This window comes from Anas acuta, chromosome Z (assembly GCF_963932015.1).
Source record: "Anas acuta chromosome Z, bAnaAcu1.1, whole genome shotgun sequence".
NCBI classification, from domain to species: Eukaryota; Metazoa; Chordata; class Aves; order Anseriformes; family Anatidae; genus Anas; species Anas acuta.
The window spans coordinates 9,192,120-9,205,643 of NC_089017.1; the positions used below are offsets into that span (position 1 = coordinate 9,192,120).

The following is a 13,524-nucleotide window of genomic DNA, read 5'->3' on the forward strand; positions in this document are numbered from 1 at the left end:
ATTCTATCCCAGAGAGAAATGAGAAATCCTAATTTAACATACAGCAGACTATCTTTTTCCTACCAGAACAGCCTTTTTCCTACTTCAAAAGGATTAAAAAGGAATTGTAATTCTGATGTGGAGTTTCTTTTCTGAGGAAATAAAAGATAAGCAATACACTTTACAAGGTAGTTGCAGTTTAGCAACAGCTGAATGTACGTGCAACTCTTTCAAACCCAAAGCACAAAAACAAGTCTTTCTAATATGACACTTAATTTCAGCTATACAACTGCAGAAAAATTCTGCATTATTTATTTGTAAATAGACAAGAGAAGTAGCCTTTAATTAAGGGAAGTCAGAAGACTGCTTAGCAAGGAGATGGAAATGCTTTAGGGCAACCAGTCCCACAGACACCAACATATCAAGGGGATAAGGAGCAGAGAAGTCATTCAGCTTTGTTAGCAGCAGTCTGAAACTCTTCCCTAACTTGTGTATATGAATACACATTGGTAGTAAACTGAATTGAATACACTGGTGGTAAACTACCACCTAAAAAGAAATTAACTAAAAATGTAACAGGTATTTACCCCTTACAGACACTGTCAATATGCTTTATACTGTGAGGAATATTAAGCCCATCATTGCTCTAAATTGAACAAAATCAAAACCTTGCTTTTGCAGAATAAGTTATAAGTAGATGCAATGATATGGAAAATTCTGTTTAAGTTTACATAGGAAAGTAAGTACATTGCCAATATTTGTTTCCCGCCCTTACTCAAGAGACATTCTTTGCTAGATTTATTTAAACAGTACATTAAGCAGAACTCTTAAAAACAAAGATGCTCATCTTCTCATTTTAGCTTAGTCCTTCCAAGAAAATCTAATTTTATTTATTTTCCCTACTGCATCATTTTCCCACCCACCATTAATTCTTCACTAATTTCGTTAACTCTAACAGCACTTATGGATAGATAGAAACCTCATGTAACTTGTTCATTGTACCTATCATGTGTTTTCCTTTGTCTACCCGCACCAATGTTTTCAACTTGCCAAAGTTATGTACCTTTTTGTACCTGCTAATGGCTCTGTCCCACTAAGTCCAAAACAATGGCATGAAAATAAATGTACTTTATGCTTACTGTAATAGTTCCATGGATCAGTCTCAAAACATGCCCCTACTGACACACGCTCCTGTTTAACTTGCAAAACAGAACTATCATTACAAAATGCAGAGGTTTTACCCAGAAAGCAATTGGCAAGATGAAACGTGACAAATCACTGGTCCTGATAAAAGACTGTCATTACAGGTACTCTCATGCCTTTCAAAGGAACAAGATCTTTTTTATCCTTTCATTAACTTAAAGAGATGCTGCAGCTGCCATGCACACAACAGTAGCTTGTGGACAAAGGTCAGATTCTGAAGTGCCACTACATTGCCCCTACCATCTGGAACACAAGCACACATCTGAGGCAACTCTGTCACTGCACTTACCACACATTTTGTTTTTTTCAGTGGTCCCAAAATGAAACTAAAGCAGATGTGTTCCAGGAACACACCTAGCCTGCTGCAACTGCTAAAGGGCATTCAGTTCTCAGGGCTGGACTAGAAGTAGTCCAAAGTAACCATTCTTTACCAACTGCATGCAGCGTTAGCATTACCTCTTCAGTACCAACTGTTTTTCTTTATGTGAGTACTCCCACCAAGCACAACTCCGTTAACAGAGAGATACACCTGATCTTATCTTGAAGTTCAGTCATGAAACCTAATTGTATTTTGGAAGTTTCCTCAAGTTTAATTGCTGTGGGGATACAAATATCTGAATGCAGTAATTGCCAAAACGTGATAGTGTTTACATGTACATGTATGTGGAGCATCGCCCACAGAGAATGAACACAAAACTGGCTGAGAAAAATACAAGACTAGCTACTGGCTGTTTATTCACATTCTAACGGGCCAGTTACTTAAGTATTGACTTTCCTTAGAACTTACATAATGCAGTGTGTTTACAGGATTTCCAGCTAGAGAACGATTTAAAAGATGGACAGCAAGATCAGAATTCAACGTCTTACAGTGATTTGGAGTGCCCAAAATGGGTAATAAAATTCAATTAAAGGGAACAGTGTATCATGTCAAGTTAACACATTAAGAGTCATAGAAAAACTAAAAGGAGCCCAGCAGAAAAATACAAGCTGTCCAGAAAGCCTTCAGAATGTCAAATACAGTAACAATTCTGAAAGTAAAGCAAGATCTGAGTTACAGCAACCTATAAACTACATGAGTTAATGTGATGTCATCTCCAAAAAGTAATTTTACCACTGGAAATAATAATAGGATTGCATTATGTATGAGATTAAGAGATTTTTCTACTCAGGATACTCTTAAAATGCCGTGCCCCAAATCGTGTTTTAAGACCAGACAAACTGGAAAAAGTACAGCAACAAAATATACAAGGCAGGCAGAAAATACACCCATGAAGGCTGAGCAACTGGGTTTATTTAGTCTATTAAAAAAGAAAACTGGCAAAAGTAAGGCTGGATTGATATATGCTTAAAGGCAATAAAGTCATGGAAGCTGCTATAAAGAAGATACTGTTCAGTTGGTCTTCATACTTTAGATATTTGCTCAGTTACAAATGTCTGGCCTTAAATATTTTAAAGGCAAAGCCTTGCCACTTTCTTTACATTTCACTTTCAAATAACATTAAGCAAGTTAGTGATTACGGACCAAAAGCAGTGATTTTTGTTGATGGCTCAATTCCTGACAAAGCTAAATCTGTCATGCTTTTGACTGTGATACTGAACAATTAATATATATTTTGTAGTAATGTAGGCACAGGCAGTACCAGAATACTACAGTCTGCTTGTGGCTTGACATTGCTATAATTCACTAGAATTGCAATTGATTATCATATCATTAAAGTTCACGGGATTAAGCAAATACACACATTTTGTACACACACACACACAACATGGAGGCAATTCTAACACGCAAAACAACTCTAAAAATCAGACTTTTTGGTATTCATATAAATTAATGTGAACAACAGAGAGCATCTTTGAGTGAATGATTTAATGCTTGTACAAAATGATCCTTACTCTAGGTCAGACAATGACTAACTTACAGTGAAGGTTTTTTGCATGTTTACTGTCAGCTATGAGTTTTTCATGCTACTTGGATGAGTCACAGCAATATGAGTAACACATCAACATATCTTGGAAACAGTAGCTCAAAACAACAAAACCACAGGAGGTCAACAGCATACACAAATTGAGTACACACTATGTGCAATTTTAATTTTACATTTTACACAATAGCCATAGCAATTAATAGGTAATTTTGGTAGTATTCCATAAGTCCAAAATGCAATTATTACACTGTGATTTTAGGAACAGTTTGAACCACCAGTGGTAATAGTTATGAGTAGAACACCTTGTAGATTCTAGTCTTGTAGTAACACTTTAACAAAACTACAGACTCTGGATTTAGACCCATTTACTCTCAAATTTTGTTCTGCAGCTGAATGCCACTCAGCAGTGGTTCTGTTCCTATATGCTACATATGTTTATGAAGTGGTATCAAGTTTTGTCTATAGTGGTATAGGTATTTGGACAAATATTACAGTCACCAACAACGGCATTCAGATTCAGAGATACTCGGGTTTTACAACAGATGGACAAGACCCTAAAATGACAACAGAAGCAGAGCATAAAACCATGCAATAGACGATGAATCCGATAGAAACTCTGAAAACCTCTGGAGCCCCATACTCAATCCACATCCTAACAGACTGGAAATACACTTTTCAATATCACTGATGCTATTCAACTGCTAGGGCCAAGCTAAAATGAATTATGTTTCATTTTATCCTTAAAGAGGGAAACTTTCTCTTTGAACAAAAAACATCTAACAGCATCTGTGAACATTTTTAAAAAATTCATTATTTAAATGTGGTTTTAGTTAAAAAGGTAACAATCTCTCAGAAGGTAATAGTGGAATAAACCTTCTTTAATACAGGATTCTAAATGAATACTTCAAATCCAAATGATAATTTTCCACTAGGTAAATGCAATTGTACAGTTCCTTCTGGTTTTCAGTAATGTATCACTTACTACTTCTCATGGGGGTGGGGAAAAACCCAAAGAAATAACCATCATGTTTTGCTATTAATCAGCAGAAGTTGGGAAACTTCAAGGTGCTTGCCTTATCTGTCTGGCCATACAAACGAAAATTGGTTAAGCCTAGTCAGCTCGCTGAAGCCAAAGGCACATGCCAGCCTTATGAACTGCTGCGATAACTGAAGATGTCCCTGATCATTTTCTAGAGGTCAAATTCTCAGTTTCCAGGTCAAAATTCAGGTTAGTTTAAATAGTGAGGCAGGTAGTTTGAAAGGAAAGGGATTACATTTGTCTAATACAAGCTAGGCAGTAGTTCATAAATGCAGAACTCCAGCTTCAAGTATTAGCTGATGAACAGCAAACAAGGCGAAAAAAATCGTAATGGTATGTACTTTTCAATAGCCTGAATATCACCAGAATTGTGAATATGGATGTCTTTGAGAATAAAATATGTTATAGCAACTGTTAGGTAAGAATAACCCCATGTTCACTCAAAAAGCCAAGAATATGAACATTATTATTTCATTTTTTTATTAACAACGAGTACTATCTAATATTTGATGAATGAAAACAAGTTTCTAAAAAAAATATCATGTATACAATATACTTTGCTCGGTTAAGAACCAGTAAGTGATGTTTCAGAAACCACTAGTTAATACTGCTCTTAAAGGGAAGGAAAAATGAAAATAAAATATCTGACGTGCAAATTTAATACAAAAATATCTGCCTCATAGCATCAGTCTTGAACATAAAGGAAGAAATCATGCTGACTGCTAACCACGGTTATTTTAATAATTTTTATATAAAATTATTTTATTTCTGCATAAAAGCCTGGAGTCTAGTTCATTTTTTTAAAGGATATTTATTTTCATTCTCCTTAATTAAAAAGATGAAAAAAATCAAAAAATAATCAAAAATCCAGCCTTCTTTCAAGGAAAGAAGCCCAAACTTAACATACCTCAGATGTCTTGTCATTAATGCCAACCAAAGCCTACCACAATCTCTGCCAGGAAAGTCTATGTTAGCTAATATTTCCTGTTTTCACATGCATATAGGTATTTTGCTTTACCTGACCACAAAAGTAGAATAGTATTTCTTCCAAATGTGAGAGCTGTCTGTCCTTGAAGGAAAAAAAATGGGACAACAGGGATCAACTGCCTGGTGCTGACATTTTCCTACCTTATATTTTGCCTTTTTTTTTTTTTTTTAGTGTAATAATATTTCTAGAGGAGAGGTTAAGTTCTATAGATTTTTCCACATTATTTTATCAGAAGTATACTATATATATCTATCTGTGATTCTGTGATATATATATATATTTTGTTTTTTTTCCAACAGTACTTTCCCTGCCCATACAATAGATAACTAGGGTGACTGAGCATTGGAACGGGTTGCCTGGAAAGGTTTTGGAGTCTCCCTCCTGGGACACATATACAAAAGCTGTCTGGACGTGATCCTAAGCAACTGGCTCCAGTTTGATCTGCTTGAGCATGAGGGGAATGTTGAGCCATATGACCTTCCAAGGTCCTTTCCACCCTCAACCATTCTCCGATTCTGTGAATTTGCAGCCTTTCACACAGACCATGAAATACAAGAACTCATTGACAAATCAAGTTTATCACCACCAATATCCTCCAAGCTGAAAATACAAACATCTTCAGCAGCTAACATATCAAACATCACAAAACCCCACTGTCTACCCCACACTCCAATTTCACAAACAAGGAACTGAGACTACGTCAGTTCATGGTAGTAGACTGGAGTGCAAAAAGGAAATAAAACCATCTCCCCCAGTCTCCAGGCTTTCACTCTTAACCACTGGAATGAAAAACACAGAACTGTTCCAACCACCAAGGAGACAATACAGTATGTTTTGCAACTTTTATTCTATCTGCATAGCTGAATTCACAATTCAGACAAAAATAGGAACATTTTCAAAATCAAATGTACAAATTATTGGCCTCACTGAAATATCTGCTTTGTAAGTGCCACACATCAAGGAGTAGGATGATTATCTTGCACGTGGTCACTCTGATTTAGGATCAAAGCCCAGTTATGAATTACTGTTTGTCTCCAGAAGTCAGGGATGTGAGTTGCCTTCAGAAACTCCTCATTCCTTGCCAGTCTTAAGTTCAGTTTATGAAAACTTTCCTAGTGTTTTTGAGCATATTTTCCAATTTTCACACTAGGTCACTTTAAAAAGCAGTAACATTTTTCAAATATTTAATTATGATACTATTCATTTTTTCAAAACTAATTTCTTTTAAAAGAACTTTTGGTTCATCCTTTAATTACATTATGCATTTTTACTAATTGACCACATATACAGGTACTTACTGTGTGATGATTTCAGTAGAAAAATCAATATTGCTATAAGACCTGTTCAAATGTTAGCATTTTGCTAGGAATCATACACCTGCAAACCTAAATCCATCTCTTTCTTTGTAAGGCAACTACAGAATTTGGAGGCACCTACATTAAGTTTCCAGATCAGCATAAAAAACAAGCATAGTTATGCCTCAGCCTTTTCTAGCAACTTAAAGGGGACTTAAAATAGTTCAGAATGTGAGTAACAGCAACAGCATTTGTCAGATAACGGATGCATATGCAATAAAACAATGACAAAAAATTTTAGGGCAAATAAGATCCGATTCTCTGCAAATGCTTTGTACCTCCACGTACTCTGAACTCAGAAGACGAAGCACTTGCAGATTTCTTCCTAAAACACTAGAAGATAAATTGACTTGCTGTCATAACTTTGCTCTCTGTACTCACTCTTCTGCCGATTGAATCTCACATGCTACCACTGAAGTGTTGTTGAATCTTACAAGTGCTTTCAACAGCCAAGAAGCATTCCTACTTCAAAGATTATTATGTATGTTTGTCCTTCTCATATCAACTGGTCCCCCAGATCTGCTCTTGAGCATTCATTCTTTCACTTAAAATTGTCTCAGAAGTGTTACGCAGCCTTCTGCTTATCCTACTCAATGAATCACATATAACAATGAATTTAAACCTTACTTTCCCCATTAAATTATCCATTACTTCCTCCTTTCCTATCTAATGCTCATTGAAGAACCCATCCTATGTCATTGAAAGTTGGGTTTCATCTCCAGGCATGTTGCCCATCTGTGACACTATCAGTGATGCATACAATTCACCATTTTTTTCTGTGTATCAGTACATTAATTCAGGTAACATGCACACCAAAGCTCCATTGTCTCCAGCCTCACTTACTGCAGTGTACTTACTGCTACCTTACCTTAACAGCTGAAACACCATCCAGCTACAGCCTTTCACTGTGTTACAACAAACACCATTTACCTAATTCACTGCTCACCTCCTATCTTCTCTGCTCTTCTTCACCAGTTCTTCATCTGACTTCATCAAAAAACTGTCCTTACTCTCATTTTGAAAGCCTTTCGTGGTCTCTTTCCTCAGTCTATCATCTCTCACTCTACAATAAATTATTAATTCTTGCCTCCTTCATGCTCCCAACACCTCTACCAAACTTTCAGGCAAGTATCTTTCACATTCCCATGATCTGGAAGCTTACAACTGGAAAAAGTACCTCAAGAAATCAGCCATACAGACCATTTTTAGAAATCAACCCCTTAAATCCTTTTCACTATAAAACCCATAACAGAAGTTAACAGTTCCTGTCCTAATAGTGCCCAACACAGTGAAAATCATGCTCAGTGATATAGTCCTTCTCCTTACCATAGTTTGCCAGTTTACATCAAACGTGTCTGCCATTCCTAATTTTTGCTTCAATCCTGTGGAGCTGGATTAGCTTTATTTATGCAACTTAATCTCTGAATAAGGAGATAATTCAGACTTCTGAGCACTATAACAATCCTTCCTGTAGAACCCAAATTTCAGCATGATCCTGCATTCACATATCTACTCGCCCTTGTTTACTCTTACTCTCTCACAGCATGCACTGTTCCATGTACTGTTCTATTATACATAACTGCTTCATGAATCTCCTAGACATTTGATAGAGGATATTTTATATTTGATAGAGGAATATAAAATATTTTGATATGATCACATGTTCTGACACCATTCAAGCACCTACCTTAGTAAAATTATTCAAGTGACCTAGTTTCCTCATATTTGAGACGCCTTGCAATTTGGCCACATTTTGGAGAATCTCTCTCATGTTATCACAGGGTTCTGCAATAGAAAACAGGTTATTAGTAGACAATTACAAGAATCAGAAGTCTAAACATACACTCAACATGCAGTTTCCAAAACAAAGTGCTATTTTGCTAATCTCACTTAGTTTGCAGATCACCTTCCTTCAAGACACACCAACTGGCTTTATGTCTAGAATGCAAGCTAGGTATACCTGAGTTCCCTAAAATAAGTGCTAAAGTCCATGGAGGATAGAGACTCCTACTTCAAAAGACATTTTAATCAAATATCTTAGATTTACAGTTGACAAAGATATCCATTTAGTGACTTGAACTCCAGTCCTTAGGTGAACAGACTTACCTTTAATCCCTGTGTATTTTAAAGACAAATAGTGAACTTAAAGACAGAAGTAAAAAGACTGCAGTTTACTACTATACCATATGACCTTGTCCTCTACAAATAAAGGGTCAGTAGGATTTTGGGAAGACAGGACTGTCTTCTGGTTTCCATACGAATTTCTGTCCACAAACACTGTAAGCTTACTAGAGGTCTGGGAGTTTCAAGAAATATGTGAAGAAGAATACTAGGTAAGCACAGTGACTGGGCACTTTTTCTCCGAACTTTCTTCCCAAGGGCCCTAGTATGGAAGAACACCCAAGTATGAAAGAACATCCTAATATTACCATGCAGGATATCTTAATATGAGAGAATATTTGTATATTTTTCATTATCTAAATGAAACCCAAAGCAGAGATCAAAAAAAAAAAAACAAAACAGCTTCTCATCACTTGTCTACGCAGCAAATCAAGTTTATTACTAGTTTCTCTAGTTAAAAAACTTAAAAGAGCAAAAAATTGAAGATTATGGGTATGAATATCCCTGGATCACAACCCTTTTGAACCTGTAACATATCCCCATTTATACCAAAAGACCCACCAGATGTAAGCCTTCTCAGAATGTTCAACCTCTATTCTCTGAAGAGCAAGCATCAACAATAGCTTCAAAAAAATAAATAGAAATATTCTTGTAAAATTTAATTTTGAACATGTGGATAGTTACACACAAAAGTTAAACCTCTACTGAAACTAACCTCACTATACAGACAGGAAAGACATGAGATCAGCCAGACAATCTCTGGCATATTATTGGCAAAGAACATCTCTATTTGGTTGCCTGATGCTGTGGGTGTAACTTGGAATCAAGCAGCATGTTCTCCGCAGCAAGGCAGCCAATCTGGATATGAAGAAACCGGAACACGATGACGCTACCACATCCCATGTCCCATTTCAATACCTCTGCAGCTATGACATACATTTATAATGAGGCTGCATAATTAAAACGTGCACCAAAACCATTTTATTCTACATGTGTATGCAAAGTCAGAGCAGATTTTCTAATATTGTCCTCTTTCTGCACGGAAAAACCCTCATTCCCAGAGACACAAAAGTTTGCTGAAAACCAACTTTGTAGCATTTAGCAGAGCAGCCAGCATTTTCCAGTTTTACTAGGAAATAAGTAATATGACGCAACAGATCTAGAACACAACAAAAACACATTTCTACTACTAAATTGAACTGATAATATTGATCATATTATTTTCCTCATAGTTTGATGGTATCAACAGTCCTAGCATTGTAGGAAAAAGAACATACAAACAAAAAAGACAGGAAAGAAATACCCTCTGACAGCTTAAGACCTCAGAAAGAACTAAAATTATGGAAGCCTTTAGAACTAAAATTATGGAAGCCTTTTCAGTCAAGCATGTCACTTTAAGTCTTGGTTTTAATGTGTGAAGAGATTTTTTTTCCAGAACGTTCTAACAAAAAGAATTGTGATATTTTAAGTTCTAGGAAGGCCTATGCCATTTTCCCTCTTCTGGAAGTGTAACATATATTAGAAAAACCACAGACATTTTATTCAGATACTCTAACATAATTCATTTCTATTAAAAATAAAGCCATCCCAGAAGATAGGCAAGCCTAACAGAACTGCATGAGTTGCAGATGTAAAAGAATTTAAACAAAACAATGTGACTTCACAGATGTAGACAGAGTCTCTTGCTATTATATACTTCCCATTAAAATGTCTTAAAAATAGAACAAATATATTCTGCATTCTCCCAAGTAATCAACACGGCTTTCTTTTAATCAAAGACCAGAGCCAGGACTGCTCATCTTCCTGCCACAAAGTCTCATTCAACTGCACTGAAAAACACAGATTAGCCCAGAAATAAAATAAAAAAAATAAAAAATATGGCACGCAATCCGAAACTGATCTCCTCGAAGAAGAAATATTATGTCCCTAACTTTTCATTGTCAAGCCTAACAGGTCATGTTAGTGTTGATAAGGACAAACTTTTTTTTTGATGACCCCAGGTCAGACTAAAGCCATAGAGATTTTTTAGCTCTGATTAACGAGCCCTTATTCTTTACTCCTTCAGTTGCTCTTGCTTTTCTATCTGAAAAAGATAAAGAGAAGCTACTCATCATAACTTTAAGACCCTTGCAAGAATCTATTATTTCCTGACTTACCTCATTTATCACTGAGATGCTGACTCATTGTGAGTTGGCCCACAACAGCAACAAAATATCTTCACATTCTTTCCCATGGTGCTTCTGAGGGTGGAGTTGTGCAAAACGATGGAGCTGATCTTAGCGCCTTCCTCTGCTGAAAGATGCACAACCCCTTCCCTTCCTTTCTTTCCCTCTACCCTTTACACTACTCTGTCTCTACATCAACTTCACATTAAAATGCTTCTGCATACCAATTCTGCAGAATGCTTTTTGTTCTTTTGGTTGTGTTAGTTTTCTGCTGGGTTACTGAATCAAATTGAATCCTAAAGACAAACAAGCACCTGTGCACAAGCATCTTTGCCATCGAGACATTCATAAGCAGACTGGTGGAATCAGGACACTCTTATCTAATGAATCTCTTCAGCTAAAAAGTCAGACTTTTTTTCCACCTGCCCTTCTACACCTGTCCTGATTAATGCATACAAAGCCACAGTCTCATGTAGCATCTAAAAACCTGTGGATGCATACAAAACTTCCAAGCTGGACCACTTGTGATCTGCAACAACAGCTTAGCTTGCTGATCATTACCGTCTTATTTTCTACGTGTTTTCCTTTTTGGACAGCAAGCACTTTGAGGGAGTGAAATAGTTCTTTGTATTTCTATTTCACAAAACACAGTTCTTCATCCACAGCTGTTTGCACCAAGTAACATCCAGTACATACAGTGATAATCTTCAGCATATAGTGATATTTATGTTTTTAAACCCTAGCCTCAAGAATTCAGTCATCTGTGTACCTTAAAGTAATCCATACATGCATATATATTTAAAATATCTTCAAAGTTGTTTTTGTTTGCTTCTAAACTCTCATGACCTTTTAGGGCTTGACTCATTTTTACACCCCTTCAGGACCATGACATTGTTTTTCCCCAGTGAAAATCATGATGTGTTCTGACAGATCCCATTCTCCAGAGAGAAAGCAATATCACCACAGAGCTCCCACTACACAAAACAAACAGTGTTCCATCTAATGCAGGGATGAAACAGGACCAGCAATAGCTGTATTAGCATGAGTGACAACTCCTTTCCCCCCTACCATCCTGGCAGATACAGCAGCATTGTTGACCACATTCGCAAGGCTAGCAGCATGCCAATTCCCTGTCCTGTTACGTACATGTTAAGAACAAGCAAACAAGAACAGCGGGCTTCAGCACACAAATAATTCAGGAACTCTGAAGTCTGGCATAACAAGTTAAACTGAGGAGCATACATTTTATATGCATCACTACTGAGATGCTAGGCCAGTAGCTGAACACAGCAACTAACACACATACAGTAAACAAACTCACAAGTGAGAGACTGAGCTAGTAGCTACTTATCACACGTACTAGAGTCACAGTGCCAAAAAGTGAGATAGGAGACTAAATTTGGCTAAAGACTTCTCTTAGAGGAGGAAGTTGTACTTCACTAAGTTAAGCATTTAATAATTGACTAAGAACAATGACACAAGAGAGATCTTCCTCTTACTGAAGGGAAGAATCACAGTATAAATGGATGACCTTGGTTAACTTACACCTCTGTTTAATAAAAAAAATCAAGATAAAAAAAACTTCAAGTCTAACCACTACACAACTGTACATTTCAAGGTTGCTTTCTATGGCTTGTTAAACTACATGCTGCAAGAATGAAGGAAACAACTAGGAACACAAATGCAATGTTCTCCTTTTCTGCTGAAACAGTCATGAGTTATCCATTAGTGAAAGCTGTTAAAATCTGTTACTTAAAGGTGCCATGCAAGCTCAGATGACAGGTAATCAGTCTGCTGAAATACTTTTTATCAACATCTGAAAGAATGAAGAGAAACACCAGTGAAAAATGCATAACCTTCCATTATGAATTTGCTGAAAAAATCAGGACAATTATGTAACCTCTCATAACATGAAGTATTTTTAATTTACATCTAATTCAAGATGTGGAAACTGCACAGAAGAAAAACAACCAAGTTCTGAGAACAATGGAAGAAAAGACAGCTACATAAGAACGAAAACTGCATGACACAGAGATCGCTTCTGAATTAGTGATATGAACACAGCAAAGACCAACCTCTGCCAGACTCAAAAAAAAATTCGCATTCAGCCGATGATTCTCAAAAACACAGTAGTATACGTTATCTAAATTATTTAAAACATTAATGTTTTCACCTGTGTAATTCTCTGTAATGTAGAGATAGCAGTAACTAAACAAATTTGCGAAAAACTATGTTGAAAAATGTAAGAGTTTTAACGCTAATTATAGAGGGTTTCTATTACTACCCTTGAATCGGTAAGGTACAATATGTGCAATATGCTTTTCACTGGTACAGCTTGATGTGTAAGTTTTACATACAATGTTTGATAAAAATCTGGAAAAAGAGAATGTATTACAAGTTTAACAACTTCAAACATCCCCTTGAAAAATAGAGATGACCAAAACCAGTGATTCCAGAAGAATGTAGGCAGCAATCTGTTGTTTCCTATACCTTTCACAGGTGAACAATACACAAAGTACTGCAGTTTAAATACAACACAGAAGATTCAGTAAACCATATTCATGAAAAGAGAAATAAAAAACTCAGATTACTTTCACTCTTGCTGCTTAGGAAAGTTATGAATAGATAAAAGTGCCTCAGTAATACAGAAAAAAAAAAAAAAGCTCATCTCTTTCATGGTAGTTAGAAAGAAAAGTAAAAGAACTGTTCCTCTGCTTACATCAGTCAGGTAGAAATTAAGCTTCATATT

At 36.3% G+C, this 13,524-nt stretch overlaps 1 protein-coding gene across 2 annotated transcripts in view; it reads right to left on the reverse strand.

The window, feature by feature from the left end:
• RICTOR (RPTOR independent companion of MTOR complex 2) overlaps positions 1 to 13,524 on the reverse strand; it is a 77,658-nt gene that overhangs the window by 53,561 nt on the left and 10,573 nt on the right. For both annotated transcript variants that reach the window (XM_068667884.1, XM_068667885.1), the window contains exon 3: positions 8,177 to 8,274. In XM_068667884.1, the coding sequence (XP_068523985.1) occupies positions 8,177 to 8,274 (98 nt within the window). The remainder of the gene's footprint in view (positions 1 to 8,176; positions 8,275 to 13,524) is intronic.